The sequence below is a fragment of the Pistacia vera genome, unplaced genomic scaffold (assembly GCF_008641045.1).
Source record: "Pistacia vera cultivar Batoury unplaced genomic scaffold, PisVer_v2 Contig601, whole genome shotgun sequence".
In the NCBI taxonomy this organism is placed as follows: Eukaryota; Viridiplantae; Streptophyta; class Magnoliopsida; order Sapindales; family Anacardiaceae; genus Pistacia; species Pistacia vera.
This window is the reverse complement of record NW_022196448.1, coordinates 573,026-597,321: the sequence shown is the minus strand read 5'-3', so window position 1 is coordinate 597,321 and position 24,296 is coordinate 573,026. Positions and strand designations below refer to the sequence as shown.

Genomic DNA, 24,296 nt, shown 5'->3' with positions numbered 1-24,296 from the left:
AACTTAAGATTAAATAAATGAACAAACCCCCTTACAGGCAACCCTTTAGGTTAAATGCTTACGATTTTGTTGTGATATTCTTCATAACTTAGATGGATTTGACAATTTTTATGATTTTCAAGTATAGTTTATTATTTAAAGGGTTGATTCCATGCGACTTTAAAAGATTATTGACTCTTAAACACTCAAAACGATTTCAAAACTCTTAAATACTTTTATCACTTTTTTTTTTATATTTGTTTAAATGGTATTTGATTATTTTGGTATTTAATGTTTCAAGAAAATAATGGACGCTTGAGATTGTATATGAAGGCATAAACTAACTTTTTATTTAGAAGAAAGTAAAAACAATAAATACCAATTATTTTAAATGCTTTCAGCCTTGTTATTGTAACAAATAAACAAAATTGCAATTCATTCACCCATCTCAAAGATTCCAAACAATATGAAAATGTCAAACAAATCAACTAACAAAAGCACTAAAATAAAAGAAAATGGTTAGGTTTGATAAGGGTAAAATCGTCTTTTCAAAAACAAGAAATTCAATTTTGTCAAAAGAGTATCCCAACCATCAAAGTTAAATACTCAAATAGTTGTTGAAATGTTGGATTAAAAAAATGTATGTGTTGGGGTTTGATAAGGGTAAATTGTCTTTTCACAAAGGGATGCTCAATTTTGTCAAAAAGGGTATACCCAAAATCAAAGTGAAATAGTTGAAAATGTTGGATTAAGAATCATGAAGAGTGCAAGTTCCTTAAACTAATAAAATCTTAACATCATCAACAGAGAAAATTTCTAAAGCTAAAGTGAAGGAGACACAAGGCTTTAATAAGTCAACATATTGGAAAAAAATATGCAAGTTTGCCTCTACCAAATCCAAATGGAGAATCAATGGGAGAAGCATAATTAAATCAAACTTTGAAAAGAAACAATTTGTCCAATAGATATGATTAGGGTGGGCAAAATTTTAGGATAGAACCGAACCACAAGTACCCAGATGTCAATTCCGATTCCTACTGTAACCAACCGTAAAAGGATAGTTTGGTTCCAAAATTTAAAATCAATCCTATGCAATTCCGATTGTTCCAAATCAAAGGAACGAAACTAAATTAATATATATTAAAGATAGGGGTTTTTTTTTTTTGTTTCATATAAAATATATAAGAAATTTTGGTTTTTTTTATCTTAATATCAAAAATCTTATTAATTTTCATTAAAATATCATTTTCAAAATATCAGTTTTTCAAAAATTCTTATTAATATTTAAGTTTCACTTATTACTTGATAAGAAATAATATACATTAAGACATTTATGTTAAATAATAGCTTTTAAATGTTTATTATCGTGAAAACAAACAATTAAATACTTATAATCAATCATCAACACAAAGTAAATATAAACAAATATATTATTAATGTTTACACTTAATTGTTAGAGGTGTAATTGTAATTTATAAAGAGTTTAGTTGTCATTTTTTTTAATAAGGGGTAATTGATACAGTTTTGGTTCCGGTTCCAAATCAAAGGAACGACCAGTTCTAATTCCAGCTCTTTTGATTTTGGGGGTAGCCAGACCCCCCCTGATATGATGGATGATAGGATTGAATTGGACGATGTTCTGTAAATACTTAGTTAATTTAATATATTAACTATTTTTTTATTTTTCAATTGCGAGAGGAAAAGGATATTCAAATAGAGTATTAACCATTCAAAAAAAAAAAAAAAAAAAAGAACGAATAAATCTTGTAAGATCCCCTAAAAATTATTTGATTCTTCCAAAGACAAGTATTTATTCATCTGCCTTTCATGTTTCTGAGGAATGTCCACACTTAAAATTCAATCTAATGCTACCTTGTTTGTTCCATATAAAAATTAAGTATCGAATTTCATGCTATAATCAAACCAAATTTCTAAGTAATTTAGGTAAACTTTACTCAAAAAAAAATAAAAAATAAAAATAAAAATAAAAAAAATAAAAAAAATTACAAAATATCAACTTAGCAACATAAACTGCCTCATGTATCATCTCACTCTAATCATACTAGATAAGGAGATAACAATATAAAGGATACCATGCATTCTCGATCCGATTATTTTACCAAATCCATTTTATTCATTACAGTTTTACACAAAACACAAACTTGAGTTAAAATAAATCAATCAGCAAAAATAATTACCTTAGAATGCGGTCGCATTTAGTTTAGGATTGCAATCGTCTTCTGCATCCATGAAACTCAAAATAGTAAAATTCTAAAGAAGTTACACCAAAACTCAACTGGAAAATCACAGTATTAAGATAGCATCATGAGAAACATCCTAGCTCAACATCTAAATAATTACTATTGACAACTGCTTATAGCTAGATTATACAAGACTAATAATACTAGTACAATAATGTTGTGTTAAACTTGGGCCATCCTTAGCATCTATCTGCAAACACAGTCGGATATATAGAGGAACAGAAAAATGAAAAACTGGCATTGGAAGTGTTTGCTAACCTGAAAAGAATACGTTCACAGGTATATACAATTTCTTTCAAGTCTTCAAATGCAGAGAATATGCATAGCAATGGATACAGTTCGTCAAACACTCAGAGAATAGAGTTGTAAAATTCAGTATTATGTACATAATCACAATTCTTTGCGGCATGATTGAATAAAATACTTTATATCATACATTAAGCCCCACTCCGTGCCGAAAATGAGCTCAACCAAGGGGTCTTATGAAATCCTTCATAACCTCATACTATTCCTATTATATCATACATTAAGCCCCACTCTGCGTTGAAAAATGAGGTGCTCGACCAAGGGGTATTATAAAATCCTTCATAACCTCATACTCTTCCAAAGTTATTTTAGCACCGTCCAACACCTACTCACCAACAACACAAACAGTCAGTATCAAAAGATTTCATAATTATCACCACATAACCAAATTCAATTACTCTCCACTATATATATATATATATATATATAAAGAAGTTAATTTTACATCCTAGTCTTGGTTCTTAATAACTTAAGCTACCAAGGACATTCAATTTCAAGATCCTCTGTATCTTTTACATAAGTTCATTATTCCTATTTTCATAAACTGCACTTTTTCTTTTGCTAGGTAACAAAAGAAGTGTATAAATTCCCAAAAAACATATACATGTATGAAGATATGCTGACCACAAAAATAACGAGCTGCCCTAGAAAGCCAGAAAGGGTTATAAACTAAAGTAAGATGCTGACCCAACATAATGTTGGCAGTGTGCCACATGCTATAAATGATATAGCTTAATGTTACATAAAGAAAAAGGTCTCACAATCAATCTTTGATTTCACAACATCATAATTCATCCTCCCAATACCATCTAGAATATAACCCAAAAAAAAAATTATTTTCAAGTAAAACATCTTCAAATAAAATAAATATCCGAATGTGGGGTCTCACCTTGCGAAGCAGCATTGTCCGATTAGTCATGTGTGGTGTAAGAGTAGGAATCCGATAGACGGAAAGAGCATCAATGAAGAGAAGAGAAATCACTTGCCATTGTTTCGCTCTGAATGCTGGAAGTGCCTCAACAAAAGACATTGTTTCCAACAAAAGCCCCTGCATAACAAGTTCTTAGTAGTAGTTTAATCAATAATCACCATAGTATTCATCAACCAAATCAATTCGATAACTAGAAATTTCTTTCATAAAACATAATCAGATAAATGTAATGCTACTCCATGTCCATAACCATTATGGCTAGTACAGTGTCCTTCCCCAGAATATAAAATGAGAATTACTAGTCTTACAAAGACTCCTACAAAGAGTCTTTGTACAAAGTGACATGGCATCTGATGCGGCAAGCCACATCACCACTTTCCACATCAACATTTTCTTAAATATTTAATATTTATTAATTGTATTAATTAAAATACTTTAATTAATCCAAATTCGAAAAAAAAAAAAAAAAAAATTGATTCTATTAAATAAAAAATCCCCAATTTCTATTATTTAAACCCTACCCTTCCATAGTTCTTTTTCATCCTTTGTCTTCTTCCTCTCTCCTTCTCTTCTCCTCCTCTTCCTTTCTTATTTGTTTTTTTTTTCCCTCTCCTCTTCCGCCTGTCTTCTCCATCTCCTCCTTATTTCTCATTCTCTTTCTCCATCTTCCTCCAATTGCACTTGGGCAGTGGCTGAATCTTGCCACCACTGCCCAGATCTGATGTTTCGCTACCACGGCCCAGATCTGGTGTTTGGCTCAATTTTTTTATTTCTTCAGTTTATTATTAATTTTTGTTAAGAAATTGGATTAGGTGAATTTGGAGATTGAAGGCTTGTAATTAATTATGTTTTATAATGTATTTTTGATTGACAGTAAGAAAAAAAGAGAACAGAAGAAAAAACTAAAATTTCAGGACGAGGAAGACAAGGGATTGGTGGTTGGCCACACCTTGGCCTCGAGTGGCCAGGTGGCTGGCGAAACCGTGGCCACATGCAGTGTGGCTGGTACTGTCATGGGAAGTTGGCAGTGTTGCGGGAGGCAAGGGATTGGTGGTTGGCTGCACTTTGGCAGTGCCTTGTGAATAGTGGCAGTGCCTTGTGAATAGTGGCAGTGCGGTTGTGAATAGTGGCAGTGCGGTTGTGAGTGGTGGTGGAAGAGGATAGACGGCAGTGATGCGGTTGAGATTGGGGAAAAAACAAATAAAAAAGGAAGAGGAGGAGAAGAGAAGAAGGAAAGAGGAGGAAGATGAAGGAGGAGAACGGATTTTTTATTTAATATAAGCATTTTTTTTTTTTCTGAACTTAGGTTAACCGAAATATTTTAATTAATATAATTAATTAAGTATTAAATATTTAATAAAATACTGATGTGGCTTGCCACGTCACTTTGTGCAAAGACTCTTTGTAAGACTAACATTTCTCATATAAAATCATTGACAAACAGAGTTAACTAAAATCAAGATATATATGAAATCAGAAATTAAAAAACAATTCTGATGAATTTGGGATCTGTTTAAACACTAACACAAATGACAACAAGAGAGTAAATCAATTATAAGAAGTTCACCATAGTGGACACAACCAAATTCATCATCCTAGTAGTATGACACTCTCTTAAGATAACTAAGGATAGAAATCAAAATATACAATGCATCAAGCAAGCTAAAAAAATTACAAATTAGAATAACAACAACAGAATATAAACAGAACATTTTTCGTTTCTTTATACCCAAATGAGTATTATGATCCACACAAACTTTTGAATTCGTTAACCATCCTATTGAATTAAAACAAGAGGTTCAAAAATCATACCACTTCCTTTTCAATAACAGATATTGGTATCGGCAGCCTGAGATCAGCAACAAGTCCAGGTAAAGCCCGAGACAGACAAGCAGCAAGAGTTTGCTTGATTTCAGAAGAGCGACTGTCTCCCAAAACAATCTTTCGAGGATACTCCCTTCCATTAACTGATAGATACTCTTCATGGAAACTTTCATCCCTCCCATAAATATAAGCCAAAGAAGATGATGTTATCCATGCAACGATTGCCATCCACATTGTTGCAAAAGGCGACAACTAAGAAAAAAGAATAGAACCATAAAAAATATAATTTATAGAGAGAGAACACAACTGATAGTTTTAATTTGAACGAGACACTTGATGTTCTCCAATGCAAAGATTGCCATCCACATTATTGCAAAAAGTGATTAACTCAAAACAAGTAATACAACCAAATTAAAAATAGAAGAGAGAAAATAATGATAGTGTTAATTTGACTGAGGCACTTACACTTAAACTGAAACCCTCAGGTGGAGTATCATACCACGAATCCTCAGGGTCAAAGAATTCAGATCGTTGAATCCCAGGCTTACTGGGCCATTTTAAAGGAGCTTCTTTGGGTTCAAGCAAATTAGCATCCTCCACCTGTTTCTCTCCAACTACATCATCTGGACGTGGTAATATAATAATTCCAGCTTCGGACACTGGTATAAAAATTTCGAGTGAATAAGGTGAACAAAAAAAGCTTAGCAAAATGGTCAAATTATTTATACCAAAACAACTTAACAAAATACTTCCACTCTACAATGGCCTACCGGCATCAGCAGCATCAGAATCTCCAGTAGCCACAACTTCAGCTGCCTGGCTCAATGCCATTGCACAGGCTTCAGCTGATGCAAAGCGCAATGTATCATTATCACCATCACCCATTTCTTCTCTAAATTCACAAAGGTTTCCACTGCCTAAACTATCATTTTTCTCATCAGCCCAACTGACAGAGTGGCCAAGTTTCTTTGAACTTGAAGATTTAAGAGATGATTTGGGCATTCCTGCACGTAATATAGGTTCTTTCTCTGCAGGATAGCCATTTTCTTGTTCAAGAGAAGTCATCCTAGAACCACTCTGGAAAGGAGCTGAAGTGGAAGGCACATCTTGAACACCAAGCTCGTTTTTTGCAATTTGACTCTTCTCACTTGATTTCGTCATAATTGTATCAGAACCTTCTTTTCTGGAATGTAAAGATCCCAATGTGGCACATTGAGCCTCCAAGTTTTTACTACCCTCTGTTGTTTTTAAATCTTCATACTTCAATTTGGATGTCATACCAGTTGAACCAGAAGGTACTTTCGAAATGCTATATTCATCATTCATGATTATGGTACTCATGAAATTCATATCACTAAAAATTGTATCCTTTTTACTAGTCTGCTGATTAGTCTTAGCGTTAACCCCTGCAATAAAAAATCACAGCAAACTCAAATTTCATGGACAACTAAATTTATCTAAAGGAAAATTTTCATTAATTTCCATCTATAAACAGACCCTGAATTTTTAAAAATAAGCAAATGTTTTTCCTAAAATTTTAAAGATCTTTACCTTCCATAAAGTTTCAAATGCTTGGGAAAATTTTCATTGATCTTACCTACGGTTTGGCTAACATAAAGGTAATGTAAATTTTATTAGGTTCCAAAATTCATAAAAACCTTCTTGTTCTGAAAAATTGATCATAAAACACTTCTAAATATTTAGAAATCACCCATTAGTTTCATAAAATCTATCATAAACCTCCCTGTAAGACACATCTTCACCCATTTTTCAAACTAGCCAAATCCACTTGTACTCACTACACCTCAACTTAAGTTCACCTCTTCCCCAAACCATAGTAAGGAATTTAAGGCAAACCTCATTAAGTTCAACAAAAACTTTCCCTTTTTTTCAAGTGTAAGTATAGCTGAGCAAGCAACCCTATACAGTGTTAGGATCCCACATTGGAAGGGAAAAGGGTGGGCATGTGGGTTATAAAGGGCTTGGGCACCCTCCCTTAGCAAGCCGATTTTCCAAGGAAGGTTCTACCCAAGCCCACAAAAGGCCCACTACCCAGCCTAATTGTTTGAGTTGTTAGATGGGTATCTATCATACAGTAAGAAAGCCTATAGCACTTACTTGATTCTCACCATTCAAAATAAATTTCACGATACAGTATCATACCTGGAATTTGACTGATCAAATGCAAGCAGTATATGCCTTTCAAGTAATCCTAAACCTTAAAAAGCCTGTAACACCCATGAATTTTTTGAAAAGATTTAGCACTCTTGCCGGAGACACCTGGTTCACTATGTAAACTTCTATTCTGATTTTCACTAATACTTGGTGTTTCCTTACCAAAAAAAAAAGGCTATAACACTTGCTTGATTTAACATTCAAGAAAATAAATGTCATGGTATACAAAAATAAATTTGTTTCAATAACAATTCATCTCCATCTATTAGTCCCAAGATACCCATATACAATATCATAGCATCTTCTGAATGCTAACATAACAATTAACATCAAGCAAGAATATTGCATACCTTTGTTTTTCTCAACAGAAGACTTGCTCTTCACCTTATCCTCACCTATTTCCCAATCCAAGGACACACTGAAATTAGGCCAAACCTCATCGAGTTTAACCAAAAGCTAACACTGACCAGTAAATATAATATAATAATTCCATAGATGAAGGCACATCACCTAGGGGATAAAACTCAAGAATGTGCAACAGTACTTTAGTAATCCTAGTAACTAAACAAAGCCCATATCACTTCCTTCATCATTAATTCATGAATAGCTAAAATAATATTTAACAAGAATTAACTATTAAGTAAAGAAAATTACTAACATGTAAACGATAAGTTAACATGACAAGTGAGACTGAAATGCCACATAAGATGAATCACTCAGAACAAACACTAAAAGTATGCAACATTACACTTTCAAGTAACTCTAGTCACTAAACACAACCTACATCACTTTAACAATTTACAAGAAGCAAGTAAGCAAAATCATTATAACACAAACATGTAAACCACAAGCGTACATAACAAGTCATAACGAAATGCCAACACAAGTTAAGAAATCACTCAAGATAAACACTCAAAATATGCAACATTACACTTCCAAAGTAATACTAATCACTAAACAAAGCCTACGCTTTATCACTATCTCATCAAATGCTAACATAAAATAAAAGTTAACAAGCAAGTAAACTCGAAATGTGCAACATTATAATTTCAAAATAACCCCAATCACTAAAAAAGCATAAAACAATTAACATAACAATGAACATGAATCAACTAAACTAAATGACTACCTTCTTTCTTCTCACCCTTCAACTGCGTCTTCACCTTATATTTAGCCTTCGGAACAAACCCTTCAATGGCATCCGAAGAGCCAGCTCCAACTTCCCCAACCACCCCTTCCCCCCTCTCCTTCTCTCTGATCTCCAACTCCCCAAACCTCCTGACCATCTCACTCTCCACACTACTCTCCGCGCCGACAACCTTCAAAACCTCTTCAATCCTCCTCTCATCCACAACCCTAACCCTCTCCTCCCCCAAACCCCCCCAAAACGCCTTGCTATTCACCAGACAACTCGTGGAGCAGAACAAGTACACCTCCTGGAGATCGTACACTTTGTGCTCCTTCAGCGAGATACGGTACCGCCCTTTGTGTTGTCGAGAATCCGACGGCGGCAGAGGGTTCGAGCAGAGAGGGTAGCCGCAAAGGTTCGCGATGGTTCGTTCCGTTACGACGTCATTGTAGTCGCTCTTGGAAAGGAGCGAACCGGCGGTGTAGAGCTGATGCTCTGTGGAGACTCCATCGAGTAACGAGAGTTGGAGTTTGTGTACGGCGTCGTTTAGGCGCTTCGCCATGGCTTGAAACGGTGAGTTTGAGTTGGAGAATTGCTGAATTGGGGTTTATCCCAAGTTTTGAGTAGTATATAGAATTGAAGCACAGATAGAACGTCGTCGATTCGGCCAAATTTGATTAGCTTGATTCGCTTCACGGCCGTAGCGAGGAGCGACGAAGAAGAGATGGAAGCTTGAGTTCTGATGTTAGAGATGTCGAGTGAAAGGGGTTTCATATTTATAGTTAAGGGACTATTTTGACACTTTTGAAAATCATTGTCTTTTATGTGAGAAAGAGAGAATATCATGAATACCCCTAATATTTTCAAATTTATCATTTGGATGACAACTTTCACGCTTTAAATAAAAGATTTTAAAAAAAAATGAACCCTCAAAATTCGGAAGTTATCATTCATATCCCTTTACCCTGATTCCGTTATCTTGCCCTTAAAGAAATGCCAATTTTGTGCCTTAACCTTGGATGGGTATAAAGAATGTATATTTGAGAACCTTTTAACTACCGCATCAAATAATTTATAATGAAAACCAAATTAGTTAATTTTCCCACCCAAATAATGATAATGGCTTAATGACACTTTTTCATCTATACTCTTTTAAAATATCATTTATTATCCAAATTTATATTCCGATGACGAATAGAGAGCAAACTCAATCTAGACTGCTGGGGCTTTTGGAGAGGGGAGACTGATGAATCTTTTAGTGGTGAAATATTGGATTTTGGTGGTTAGCATTAATAGAAATTTGACTTGAAATAGGTTACTATGCAAACCATAATCGCTCGATTGTTGGCAATTGGCAAGGTTGGAAAGAGTAGGATTTGAGGGGTTTTGGTGGGTGATGATCGAAGAAGAGAATGGTGGTGGTGTGGGGTCACAACGATACCAGAATCGAAAATGAAATATAAATTTAGACAATAAAATGATATTTTAAAAGTTTATGATTGGAAAAATATTATTGAGCTATTATTTTGGGTGGGAAAAAGTCGTTTTCTCAAACCAAATGCATATAAAACACATTCAGTACATTTGTATAAATTTTGAAGGGAATGGGGTTGTAGGGAAATTTTCACGTGTAAACCTAACTTGAATTATTCTTGTATATTAGAAAGCTCCTTTGCTTTTTTCTAACCAAAGGCCAAAGCAACAACTTTTCCATAAAAGCTCCATCTCTACTCCAATAATTGCCTCTTCCATAAGTTTAACTGGAATAAGCCCTACCAAACGGGCACTTATTGTTATAAAATCAAAACTATTAGGGACTAAAAGTAATTAACCCTTAAAATAAAACCTTATTTTTTTTTTTCAACCCAATCATCTTCTCCTTACGATGCTCTGCTTCTTTTCATCTTCCTCTTCCATTAATCCATCCATCATCTTCATCTTCTTCCTCCTCAGTTCTCTCTCAAATCTTCACTTTCTTTAGAATCTTTACTTTGATCCATCTTTTTACGCTTACAACTTCCCACATTTTTTAATCTAAGGATCACGATTCAGAGACGTTTATTTAAGGAAGCAGAGGTGAGTTTTTTTTTTTTTTTTTTTACTTTTTCCTTTTTTTTTTTATGTTAAATTTTGGATTGGATTTGCTATTGGTTTTTGGGATTGGCGGCTTTGTTTGATCATCTGGATTCAATCTGTATAAATTGTATAGTTTTTTTATCAATTACTCTGATTGTTTCCTCAGAAACTGAAGGAAAAATTTAAAATATAAAACAAAATTCTATCAATCGAAGCTAATATCAATATTATACTTCGTTGAATTGAGTTGTAGTCAATGATGAGGTCTATAACATTTAAATCTTAATACATTTAAGTAGAAAATGTAATAAAAGAAATTGATTGTTTGATGTATTGATGATTGGGTAAGTATGAAGAAGGTTGAGAACTTGAGATTGATTGCTGAGCTTGGAAATTTATAAAATGTGACTCTGGTTATGTTTGGTAACCAATAAAGTTGCGCCAAACCAAGCTTAATTTTAATTAAAGAGGTAAAGAAGAAGCTTATGGTTTGTTAATTCTTATAGGTTATGTTGAGTTTTTGAGGATAAAGTGTTTTGAATTGTTTCCAATGGCTAATGTGAAACCTGCAATTACCAAGCCTTCGGGGAATGCCAATCCCTATGCTATCAATTTGGATAACTTCAGTAAGCGGCTGAAGATGTTGTATTCGCATTGGAATCAATTTGGTTCTGATATGTGGGGTGATTGTAGTGCTATTGCTGTAGCGACTCCTCCGGTTTCGGAGGATTTGCGGTATTTGAAATCCTCGGCGTTGAATATTTGGTTGGTTGGTTATGAGTTCCCGGAGACGATTATGGTTTTCCTGAAGAAGCAGATCCATCTCTTGTGTAGCCAGAAAAAGGCTTCCTTGCTTGAAGTTGTTAAAAAGTCTGCCAAAGAGGCTGTAGGTGTTGAAGTTGTGATGCATGTGAAGGCGAAAAATGAAGATGGAACTGGTTTGATGGATAAAATTTTTGGTGCTATTAATGATCAGCTGAAATCTGGTGGTCGCGATGCTCCTGTTGTGGGACATATTTCAAGAGAGGCTCCTGAAGGGAAGCTTTTGGAGACTTGGGATGAAAAATTGAAGAATGCGAGTTTTGAGTTCTCTGATGTAACGAATGGATTCGCAGACTTGTTTGCTGTAAAAGATGATACTGAGCTTACGAATATCAAGAAAGCTGCTTTCTTGAGCTCATCCGTGATGAAGCAATTTGTGGTCCCGAAGCTTGAAAAGGTCATTGATGAGGAGAAGAAGATATCTCATTCCACATTAATGGATGACACAGAGAAGGCCATTTTGGAACCTTCAAGGATTAAGGTCAAGTTGAAGGCCGAGAATGTTGATATTTGCTACCCTCCAATTTTTCAGAGTGGAGGAGAGTTTGACCTGAAACCAAGCGCGTCGAGCAATGATGAGAACCTATACTATGACTCTACTAGTGTGATCATATGTGCAATTGGATCACGATACAACAGCTACTGCTCTAATGTTGCTCGAACTTTTCTGATTGATGCCAATGCCATGCAGAGCAAGGCTTATGAGGTCCTCCTTAAGGCCCACGAAGCAGCGATTGGTGCTTTAAAATCTGGGAACAAGGTCAGTGCTGTGTATTCAGCAGCAGTTTCAGTAGTTGAGAAGGATGCTCCTGAATTGGCTGCAAACTTGACAAGAACTGCAGGAACTGGAATCGGTCTTGAGTTTCGTGAATCGGGGCTTAGCCTTAATGCCAAGAATGACAGGGTTTTGAAACAAGGAATGGTTTTCAATGTTTCTCTTGGTTTTCAAAACTTGCAGACAGAGACCAAGAACCCAAAGACAAAAAAATTTTCAGTGTTGCTTGCAGATACTGTTATTGTTGGTCAAAAGGCACCAGATGTTATCACTGCAAAAAGTTCTAAAGCTGTGAAGGATGTGGCATATTCGTTCAATGAGGATGATGAAGAAGAGGAACGACCAAAAGTCAAAACCGAGGATAAAGGTGGTGAGCCCATTTTGTCTAAGGCAACTCTGAGGTCAGACCATCAGGAAATGTCAAAGGAAGAGCTTCGAAGGCAGCACCAGGCTGAACTTGCCCGACAAAAAAATGAAGAAACTGCTAGGAGGCTTGCTGGTGGTGGTTCTGGGGCATCAGATAATCGTGGTGCTGTGAAAACTATTGGTGATTTGGTTGCATATAAGAATGTAAATGATCTGACCCCTCCAAGAGATTTAATGATCCTAGTTGACCAGAGGAATGAAGCAATCCTTTTGCCAGTTTATGGTACCATGGTTCCTTTCCATGTGGCCACCGTGAAGAGTGTGTCCAGCCAACAGGACAGTAACCGGTCATGCTACATCCGTATAATTTTTAATGTACCTGGTACTCCTTTTAGTCCTCATGACTCAAACACATTAAAGTTTCAAGGATCAATTTATTTGAAGGAAATTTCATTTCGTTCCAAGGACTCGAGGCATATAAGTGAGGTGGTACAACAGATTAAGACACTCCGCAGACAGGTCACTTCCAGGGAGTCTGAAAGAGCTGAGAGGGCAACTTTAGTTACTCAGGAAAAGCTTCAACTATCATCAGCCAAATTCAAGCCAATAAAATTGTATGATTTATGGATTCGTCCACCTTTTGGTGGTAGGGGAAGAAAGTTAACAGGTTCCCTCGAAGCACACACAAACGGATTTCGATATTCAACCTCAAGGCCTGATGAACGTGTTGACATAATGTTTGGTAACATCAAGCATGCATTCTTCCAGCCAGCAGAGAGGGAAATGATCACACTCCTCCACTTTCATTTGCATAACCACATAATGGTGGGAAACAAAAAAACCAAGGATGTGCAGTTTTATATTGAGGTGATGGATGTAGTTCAGACTCTGGGAGGTGGAAAGAGATCGGCCTACGACCCTGATGAGATTGAAGAAGAACAGCGTGAGAAAGACCGGAAGAATAAAATTAACATGGACTTCCAGAACTTTGTGAACCGGGTGAACGATATGTGGGGTCAACCTCAATTTAAAGCATTTGACCTCGAGTTTGATCAGCCTTTGAGAGAGCTTGGCTTCCATGGGGTTCCCCACAAAGCCTCGGCTTTCATTGTCCCGACATCAACCTGCCTTGTTGAGCTAATAGAAACTCCTTTTGTGGTGATCACCCTAAGTGAGATTGAGATAGTGAACCTGGAGAGAGTTGGTCTCGGACAGAAGAATTTTGATATGACTATAGTGTTTAAGGACTTCAAGCGTGATGTACTTCGGATTGATTCTATACCATCCTCATCATTAGACGGCATCAAGGAGTGGCTTGACACGACAGACCTCAAGTATTATGAGAGCAGATTAAATCTAAACTGGCGGCCTATACTGAAAACAATAACTGAAGATCCGGAAAAGTTCATTGAGGACGGAGGATGGGAATTTCTAAACATGGAAGCCAGTGACTCAGATTCTGAGAACTCACAAGAATCAGATCAAGGTTATGAGCCTTCAGACGTGCAGTCTGAGTCAGTATCAGATGAGGAAGATGATGACAGCGAGTCATTAGTGGAGTCGGAGGATGATGAGGAAGAGGATGATGATGAAGACTCAGAGGAGGACAAAGGAAAAACATGGGAAGAGTTGGAGAGGGAAGCCACCTATGCAGACCGGGAAAAAGGGGACGACTCAGACAGTGAGGAAGAGCGAAAGCGAAGGAAGATGAAGGCTTTCGGGAAAGCTCGAGTTCCCGATAAGAGAAAGCCTAGTGGCAGTCTCCCTAAGAGAACCAAATTGAGGTGAAACTTAGCCTCTAAATCTCTAAACGCTTTGTTAAAAAACCATAGTAGCAACAGCTTTAGTTGCAGGAATTTTTAGCCTTTAAAGGGATAATCTTGTAAGGAGAATATGTTTTGAATTATGGATGGTTTTGGTTGCATCTCTGTATTATATACGTGCTGATCAGTATTTTGTTAAGTAAAGAACTCTTATTGTGGAAAATAACAAAATTATGGAAAAGATTAAGCATACAGTCCTCCTCTACTCATCCCTTGGTTTATTAGAAATTTTATAATTTATTTGCCCTCTCGGCACGTTTAGGTAGAAGGAGAAAATTCAAAACTGGAGAATTTTGATGTACGAGTATGTTATGAAGATGAAAATACTGCCTGTAAACATAAAAGTTTGGATTTTCTCTTTGAAATATGATCATGTAGTCCATTGTGAATATTTATGATGGCATCAGTTTCTTTTCCGTGTTTTTGTCACTCTTCACTGTTGTTATAAACTTGTTTTACAGTGTGGAGATAACGTTTATTCTTCATATGAACTATTTAATTACAGTTTAAAAATAATCTCATGGTTATCCTTCATTTAATCATTCAACAAATCAACCCTGTTTTTATAGTCTGAAACTGAAGACGATCCCAGGACAGTACGGTAGCAAGCAACTAACCGTTTGAACTAGCAATTGTAGAATAAATTCATTTGATTGTATTATCTCTATTATATTATAAGATGTAGGAAAGGAAACAGATGAATACTTGATCTTAAAACAAACTATATAATATAATAGCTAAACCAAGAGAGTAGAATTCTGATAACAAGATAAACTAATAACTAATTTCCAGTAATGTACAAAAGCAAATATCTTTTGTCTTCCAGGCGAGAGAGATAGACAACGATCAAATGCCCAACTACCAACCACTAAGAATTCCAAAATACCAAGCTATGTTAGAACAAACCCCATTCTAAATCATCAGCTAACGGTAAAGTAAAACTTGACACCACGGATCTTATCCTCATCTTAATTTTGCACGTTTTTGGAAACTCCTACTTGGAGGCGCTCGTGATTTTGCAAAGGCTTTCATCTTTCTTCTCTTCCTCTCTGCTTCACTCTCTGAATCGTCTCCTTTTTCTCTGTCAGCATTGCTGGCTTCCCTCTCTAATTCCTCCCATGTCTTTCCTTTCTCTTCCTCTGAGTCTTCTCCTGAATCTTCTTCCTCTTCATCCTCCGATTCCACCAGTGATGCACTGTCAGAATCCTCCTCCTCTGACACCGATTCCACCTCCATATCTGATGGTTCGTAACCCTTATCTGATTCTTCTGAGTTATCGGACTCTGAATCACTGGCTTCCAGATTTAAGAATTCCCAACCCCCATCATCTATAAAGCTCTGAGGGTCATCAGTGATTGTCTTCAAAATCTGCCGCCAGTTGAGATTCAACCTACTCTCATAATACTTGATGTCAGTCGTGTCAAGCCATTCCTTGATGCTATCAAGCGATGTTGAAGGGACGGAATCGATCCTCAGAACATCACGCTTGAAGTCTTTAAAGACAATGGTCATGTCAAAATTTTTCTGTCCAAGACCAACTCTCTCAAGGTTCACAATCTCGATCTCACTTAGACTGACCACTAGGAAAGGAGTCTCTATTAGCTCAACCAGGCAGCTCGAAGTTGGAACAATGAAAGCAGAGGATTTGTACGGCACTCCATGGAAGCCAAGATCTCTCAGAGGCTGATCAAATTCAAGGTCAAGCCCACTGAATTGAGGCTGCCCCCACAGATCGTTTACTCGATTCACAAAGCTCTGAAAATCCATATTAATCTTGTTCTTCCTAGCCCTATCTCGTTGTTCTTCTTCAATCTCATCTGGATCATAGGCAGATCTCTTCCCACCTCCGATTGTTTGAACCGAGTCCATCACCTCAACATAAAACTGCACATCTTTGGTCTTCTTGTTCCCCACCATGATATGGTTGTGCAAATGGAAGTGGAGAAGTGTGATCATCTCCTTTTCAGCAGGCTGGAAAAATGCATGCTTTATGTTGCCAAACATAACGTCTACTCGCTCTTCAGGTCTAGAAGTAGCATATCTGAACCCATTCACATGAGCTTCAAGTGTACCCGTTATCTTTCTTCCACGGCCTCCAAAAACTGGTCGAATCCAAAGGTCATGCAATCTTATGGGCTTGAATCTGTTACCAGCAAGTTGGAGTTTTTCTTGTGTAACCAAAGTGGCCCTCTCAGCTCTCTCAGACTCCCTAGCCATAACTTGACGACGAAGTGTTTTAATCAGCCCCACAACTTCACTAATGTGCCTTGGATCCTTAGATCGAAAGGACACCTCCTTTAGATAGATAGCCCCTTGAAATTTCAATGAGTTAGTGTCATGAGGATTGAATGGGGTCCCAGGAACATTAAATATAATGCGAATATAACAACTCCGATTAGTGTCTTGCTGGCTGGAAACTGTCCTTATGGTAGCTACATGAAATGGAACCATACTTCCATAAATAGGCAAGAGTACCGCCTCATGCTTCTGGTCAATCTGTATCATCAAATCTCTTGGAGGTGGGAGATCATTGACATTCTTATATGCAATCAAATCTGTTGTTGTTCTAGCAGCAGAACGACTATCTCCAGCCCCGCTTCCCCCACCAGCAAGTCTCCTGGCAGTTTCTTCATTCTTTTGACGGGCTAGTTCTGCCTGGTGCTGCCTCCGAAGTTCCTCCTTTGAAATCTCGTGATTATCAGACCTGAGTGTTGTCTTAGATGGGAAGGCCTCCGTGCCATTAGCCTCAGCTTTTACATTTGGCCTTTCTTCTTCCTCCTCATCCTCATTAAATGAATAAGCTACATCCTTAACAGCTTTAGAACTCTTAGAAGTTACCACATCCGGATTTTTTTCACCAACAATAACAGTGTCAGCAAGTAATAGAGAGAAGATCTCATTCTTTGGATTATTGGTCCGGTTCTGCAAGTTCTGCAAACCAATTGATACATTAAAAATCATTTTGTCTTTGACCACTCTATCATTCTTTGCATTCAGATTCAAGCCTGACTCACGGAACTCAAGGCCAATGCCTGTGCCAGCAGATTTTGTCAAATTAGGAACCAACTCCGGTGCATCCTTCTCGACCACTGAGAGTGCTGCTAGGTAAGCAGCACTTACCTCGTTCCCAGGCTTCAAAGCAGCAATAGCAGCTTCATGGGCTTTCAGAAGAACCTCATAAGCCTTGCTCTGCAAGGGTGTGGCATCAATCAAGAAAGACCTGGCAATGTTTGAGCAATAACTGTTATACCGGGCCCCAACTGCACATATAATTACACTTCCAGAATCATAGTACAGTAACTCATCATTGCTGGCAGCACTAGGTCTGAGATCAAACTGCCCTCCACTCTGAAATATGGGAGGATAACAAATGTCGACATTCTCTGCCCTCAGCTTCACCCCAGCTTTTGTAGGTTCCAGTATCGCCTTCTCTGCCTCATCCATCAAGGAAGAATGAGTGACTTTCTTTTCCTCATCAATAACATTCTCAACCTTTGGAACCACAATTTTGTTCATAACATTATAAGTCAAGTAACCAGCTTTCTTCACATTCATGATCTCATCTGGGTCCTTGACAGCAAACAGTTCAGACAACCCATTGGTTACATCACCAAGCTGAAATCCTGCATTCTTCAGTTTTTCAGCCCATGTCTCCAAAAGCTTCCCCTCAGGAGTCTCTCTTGCTATGTATCCAACAACAGGGTTATCATTGCCATCTACCTTTGACTGAGCACGTATAGCACTAAATATAGCATCCATCAGTTCACAACCATCATCAGTCTTTGCCTTGACATGGATCATAACATCAACACCCACAGCATCTCTGGCAGACCGCTTCACAACTCCAAGCAGAGAGGCTTTCTTTTGGCTACACAAGAAATGAATCTGCTTCTTCATGAAAACCATTATAGTCTCCGGGAACTCATAACCAAGCAGCCATATGTTGAGGGCTGATGATTTCAGGTAGCGCAAATCTTCTGAAGCTGGAGGTGTTGCTATTGCAAGGACATCAGCAGAACCCCAGGAATCAGATTTGTTTCCATTCCAGTGTGAATAAAGGGCCTTCAATCGTGTGCTAAAGTTCTCCAAATTAATAGAATAAGCATTTCCTCCTCCAGTGCCATTTGGAGCTTGGGCATTTCCATTACGATTTTCAGCCATGTGAAGAAACTGTACAGGGTCACAACTGGTCTGCATAACAGAAAATGGCCAGTAAAATAACCAGTAGGCAGACCATGAAGTACAGAAATATACAGTTCTCTTCATTGATATTTCATGAGGCCAGGCTTATGATATATCATTATTTCATTATTCCAACAAAAAAAAAAAAAAAAATCTTAGAACAAGTTCTTCATTGAAATAAAAGAATTAACTTCATACTGAATTAGACATTACACTTAGCAACAAATAACTTCTTAATCCATATGATGCAGTCATTTCTGTTATAAACTCTTTAATCCAAAAGTTAAAATGCATGTAAAGCACAAGAGGAATGTTTCACAAACTATTCGAATGTCAGATGAATACAGGGATGGATCCATCTGCAAAGTGCCCTTGATCTAGCAGACCACTTATTTTCGACATTCAAGTTTTCAGTTCCAGAAAAGTTCTTCAGAAAGGGAAACATAAAGGCTCTGCTTAGCAAATAATTAGAACTATACATTTCTTCATGTTACACACAAGACATGTAAACCTAAAGTATATTAGATACTCCCAATTTAAGTAAACCAAATTACTAACTCATAATAATCTAAACAAGACCACCCACTGCAACTTTACTTACATGAAACTCAACTTCAAAGTTAGATTGGAGTTTCAGGAACTTGCAAAGAGCTACAAGAAGATAACTCACATCTCTCACTGTTCAACTTGAAGCTTCAACAACCTTCACAACCCAAAACAGAGATTCTGAGCCAAATTGGTATATTCTGTTCTCCTGGGGCTATAGTTATTCTGATAGAGAGAGAAAACGTGAATTAGAGTCTACAACGGAAGCATAAAAACTAAGTGCTATCAAAACCAAGAATAAGAATTTCAAGTTTGACTAAAAAACAATTCTAGACTCTACACCTCCAAGTCTCCTATATTCACATGCGATGAAAAAAATTGAAGCAAGCTTCAAAGAGATGAAAAATCTTATATGATACTTAAAGTGCCTTGCTCGAAACTAAGGTTCAATGACAATAACGATTCTACAAACTTCCAGTAAATTTCAACAGAAATTAAATTAAAGAGTTGGACAACAACGGCTCACATTTCTTATATAAATCAAACATCACCAATCCAAATTCAATAAATTTCAATATCATGTACACTGAAACATATGTTCTATACCTATGAACAATAGCTAGATAGATAAACTAAGATAACCGATAGTTAAATAAAAGGTCAGTAAGATAATCATGAACAGAAAACTTCAAATTTTATCACTTTAAACTCAAATCAAAGCTAACTCAGAGTTCAAAACAACCACAATAGACAACTAATCAAAGAATTCAATGAATTAAGAGAAGAAAACTAAAGTTTCTCAGTCCACAACACGAAGCTTCCACAAATCCCGAATTAGCTTCAACCACCAATTGTCGTCCAATCTAGATTTTGAACAACCTGTAAACGCTAGGTTTAGTACTTATAACCAAACAAAAGCTCTAAACAAAGAAATTTCACAACAATTCCAATTCCCACTTCGTGAAACTACACTTCAGAAACTCCAAAACAGTTCAAATAACCACCAAATCAACAAACGTAACCAAAAAAAAAAAAAAAAAAAAAAAAAAAAAAACAAAAAAACATCAGTTTCGAAGAATTGCTTCGAAATGTGAGATGTTACCCTAATTACAGTCTTACCACTGTGCTCAGCGGCTGTTGAATCTAAGAACTAGAATTGTGGTTCCCTCCTTATAAACAAAACAAATATCAATTAGCGGTCGAAGTTTGAAATTCCACAAAAGTTGAAATTCCAACTTAATTCGAACCAAATTAGGGTTCCGAGACTCCAAACAGTTCAATTAACCACCAAAATCAACAACTTAACCTAGAACAAAAATTACAAAAAGCTCATGATTATTAGGCTTCAACACGATGATTAACTCCGAATCTAGATTTGAACTCCTAATTGGAGTCTTACCCTTCGCACTTGCCTATTGCGTCTACAACTTAGGGTTAGGGTTAGAGTTTCGTCGTCATAAACAAAAAAAGAACCATTCAAACTCAAACTGAGAAACTTCACAACACTTAAAATTGCTACTTAACTCAAACCAAAATACGATTCAGAACTCACAAACAGTTCAATTAACCCCCAAAATCAACAAAACTTAACTGGAACAAAAAAATTACAAAAAAAAAACTCACGTTACTCAGTCTATCACTCGATGATTCGACTCCGAAACGTGAGTTTTCAACTCCTAATCGGAGTCTTATCGCTTACCAACCGCCTACGAGGCCACACGCTAGGGTTAGGGTTTCGCTTTCGTGAATGTGAAATCAGTTTTCGAAGTCGAAGTGAGGAATGAATGAAGGAAAGAGCGAGAGAGAAGGAATGGCGAGAGATTCCGAGAGTGAAGCGAGAGAAAGATTTTGAAGAAATTTATTGAAAAAATGAGAGAAAATGAGGGAGAAAATTAAAGAAATAGAAGAGAGAAAACGAAAGAAAATGAGAAGAGTGAGAGAGACAAATAGAGAGCGAAAAAAATTATTTTGAGTTTTCGATCACTCTAGGGAGCGGTGAGTGTGAGGGGGTATGTATATAGGTCTTGGGGTTGGGAAATGAGGGCGCGAGTTTCGATTAATTACGGGATTTGCCATTGTTCAGTGTTTACTTGCCTATTGGATTTGAAATTTTGAATTTTTGATTACGTGGAATAACCAAAGCTTGAAAGGAAATTTTTTAGTAAAATATATCTCTCGTACACCCTCGAGAAGTGAACCGTAATAGAACAGGTTCTGAAAACACTTTCAGTGTAGAAGGTAATTAGTGCATATGTTATAGGGGTATTTCCGTATATTAATTTCATACCTTTTTAGGGATATAGTGGGCCTTTCATTGGGTGTTTATTTTGTCAAAGAGAAATTTTGTGAAGAGAATGCAGATGGAAATGAAACGACATCGGATAAGGGGGAATACTACTAATGGATACGGTGTCGTTTTATTGTACAGTTGATTGCTAAATATATTCGCCTTGAAATGGCGGGAGAGGAGTTTAGTACGCTAAAAGCGTGGCGGGAAGTTACGGTTCCTACTATTATATTATTATTATATATTAAATTTTAATCTATAGTTAGATATTCTCAAACTTTATTTAAAATTAGATAATTTTAAATATTTTGGGTGTCTTTGATTTATAATCTTCTAATATTTTTTAGAATAATATTTAAAAAAAACGTAAAATTGAGTGATTATTACAGGATAGAATTTGAAAATTAACAAAAATAGCCCCCTAGGTTTGTTAATTTATTAAACAACCTTGAATAAAATATTAAAAATTAACAAAAACACTCCACTCACCCATTAAATACCAGCAACCAGTCACCACCACCGGAGGGTGGCCGGAGTCACCGTATCGACGCATAACTGGCATTGCGGCTAGATCCACTGAAAATGCTATATTGACACACTACTGACCAGATCCAGTCGATAGTGCACCATTATACCAGATTCTAGCAACTTTCAAAATCTGGCAAATGTGGGTTGGTGGGGTGTTTTTGTCAATTTCTAAAAAAAATATTGAGGGCGTTTAGTTAAATTAACAAACCTAGGGGGTTTAAAAATAATTGAATAAAATCGAATAATATTTTCAAAATGAGGAAACAAATGTGTATTTTGGATAGAATAGGTGGAAAATTGTAAAACAAATGCAGCCAACTTATTAATATCTAAGTTGTAACTACATGTTTTTATGTTTATTTAATTTTCTAAAAAGAAAAAAAAAGCAAGATGGGTTTAAAGATATAAATTTATTTAGTATTTTTTATGAAGACATCTACATTATTTTTAGGGGGCGTTTGGTTGGGGCTTACCTAGGATTACTGGGGTTAAGTTTACTTGATTACCATGTTTGGTTGTCAAATAATATAAGATACCGGTAATCTTCAAATATCAATAGTGGTTACTATTAGTAATAGTAGAGGTAATCTGATTACCTCCATTTTATTAGGTATTATAAGATTACCAGGGTTTTTTTTTTTTTTTTTACAATTCTATCCCTTATTAATAAAATTTTAGAACAATAATACTCTTATTTTTAAATTTATTTACATGAATATAGCTTTTACTATTTCACCACAAATAATTAACTTTTTTGACAAAATTACCATTGAATCCAAAACAAATTGCAGCTCACCCAAGCCACCACCCCCACCCACCTGCCGCGGCAACCACTGCCGCAGCTAGTCATCGTCATCGGAACGATGCACGGAAGGCCAAAAATGACTGTACGGTGCACGAAGGTCATTTCCTGCCTTCCGTGCGCCGTTAGGTTGTTGGTTGCCAGTGGCCGGTAGTAGCTAGGTTGGTGGGGGTGCTTTGTTGATTTTCTAAACTTTTATTATGGGGTTGTTTTTCCAAGTTTTTAAATGCAGGGGGGTTATAATAATCAGTATTAAAAAATAATATAGTAATAATATTTAATTAGAGGACAATTCAGTAATTTAAATAACATACCCACCAATTTATTCCTCCCAACCAAACATATTAATATAACATACCCACCAATTAACCAAATACATTTTCCTAAAGATTCCCAGTAATCTTCAAGGTAATCAAACTTTTTAGCAATCCAACATTCCCAGTAATCCAACATTTCTTGAACCAAACGTCTCCTTAATCATATCGATAACTACTGGAAAAACTAAATGTTAGTCAAGCTTTTTTGTAATTATACTATAAAAAAATATTTTGATTTATTGAAAAATGAGAGTTTGGATTTTTTTTAAAATCGCAAATATTTGCATTTAAGAATTTTTAAAATTTAGTATCATATTCCTTTATACTTCCAAATAATATTATGCATTTCAAGTATATTGTCCTAGGATTTTATGGGATTTTATAATTGTTTATGTCATATGTAATTTTTTTTTATTTCACACATCATTATAATTAATGGTATATATATATATACCATAGTTAATCACTATAGGTCCTTATATGTACATTATTATGTGAGTCTAATGAGTAAATCCAAATTCAAACATAGTCCTAATATAATTATATTAAGACATCCTTACTAGAAAAAATTTTCATGTATATATGTATATTAGCTTATGATATCACTAATGTTATGTCATCGTATTATCGTAAATCACTGCCCCTATTTGTTTAACTTTTAAAAACTCTATTCTATTATCTTATTTAAAGTAAACAGTAAAAAACATGTTTGTTTTAATATTGACGGAATTCAATTCAAAATCCAATCATATTCTATTCAACTCAAAATATTTAACAATTACCTTTCACAATAAAAGTTTATAAGTTAATAAAAGCACCCCAAGCCATTGTCGGCTGCTAGAAACCATCGCTGACACCGGAATGAAGCACGATCGATCGGATCTGGCCAAAACGGCCAGATCAATGCACGATCGACTAGATCCAGCCGATCATACACCATTCCAACAATTTTCAGTCACTGTTCAACAGGGGTGGGTGACTACTAGCAATCGATTGGATGGATGGGGGTGTTTTTGTTCATTTATAAATTTTTATTTTGGGGGTTGGTTCGCTAAATTAACAAATATATGAGGATAAAATAATCTAAATATTTTCAGAAAATGTTTTCAAAAAACGCAACAAACACATTCTCATAATCCTATCCTATTTGATTTAATTCTATCATAT

General features: G+C 36.0%; 3 protein-coding genes across 5 annotated transcripts; 1 reads left to right on the top strand and 2 right to left on the bottom strand.

Annotated features, from left to right (window-relative positions):
- Positions 1-2,045: 2,045 nt before the first annotated feature.
- Positions 2,046-9,343, bottom strand: LOC116110387 (putative RNA polymerase II subunit B1 CTD phosphatase RPAP2 homolog). Of its 2 annotated transcripts, XR_004124899.1 has the most exons (8): positions 8,606-9,343; positions 7,827-7,871; positions 6,072-6,707; positions 5,767-5,960; positions 5,290-5,553; positions 3,436-3,594; positions 2,499-2,871; positions 2,046-2,219 (listed from the first exon to the last, which is right to left on the bottom strand). XR_004124899.1 is itself a non-coding variant. In XM_031396615.1 (7 exons), exons 1-7 carry the CDS (start codon positions 9,165-9,167, stop codon positions 2,767-2,769), a joined length of 1,965 nt encoding a protein of 654 aa, XP_031252475.1. In that variant the 5' UTR covers positions 9,168-9,343; the 3' UTR covers positions 2,450-2,766. The 2 variants fall into 2 exon arrangements, 1 of the variants encoding a protein (XP_031252475.1); XM_031396615.1 differs by lacking the exon at positions 2,046-2,219 and having other exon boundaries at positions 2,450-2,871.
- A 1,111-nt stretch (positions 9,344-10,454) lies between these two features.
- On the top strand, positions 10,455-14,833 carry LOC116110358 (FACT complex subunit SPT16-like). Its single transcript, XM_031396586.1, has 2 exons — positions 10,455-10,681; positions 11,188-14,833. The coding sequence occupies exon 2, from the start codon at positions 11,232-11,234 to the stop codon at positions 14,430-14,432; it is 3,201 nt and encodes a 1,066-aa protein (XP_031252446.1). The 5' UTR covers positions 10,455-10,681; positions 11,188-11,231; the 3' UTR covers positions 14,433-14,833.
- Positions 14,834-15,226: 393 nt separating this feature from the next.
- LOC116110357 (FACT complex subunit SPT16-like) lies at positions 15,227-19,406 on the bottom strand. Of its 2 annotated transcripts, none has more exons than XM_031396584.1 (2): positions 19,251-19,406; positions 15,227-18,658 (listed from the first exon to the last, which is right to left on the bottom strand). In XM_031396584.1, exon 2 carries the CDS (start codon positions 18,626-18,628, stop codon positions 15,431-15,433), a length of 3,198 nt encoding a protein of 1,065 aa, XP_031252444.1. In that variant the 5' UTR covers positions 18,629-18,658; positions 19,251-19,406; the 3' UTR covers positions 15,227-15,430. The 2 variants fall into 2 exon arrangements, with proteins under 2 accessions (XP_031252444.1, XP_031252445.1); XM_031396585.1 differs by having other exon boundaries at positions 19,320-19,388.
- Positions 19,407-24,296: the final 4,890 nt, after the last annotated feature.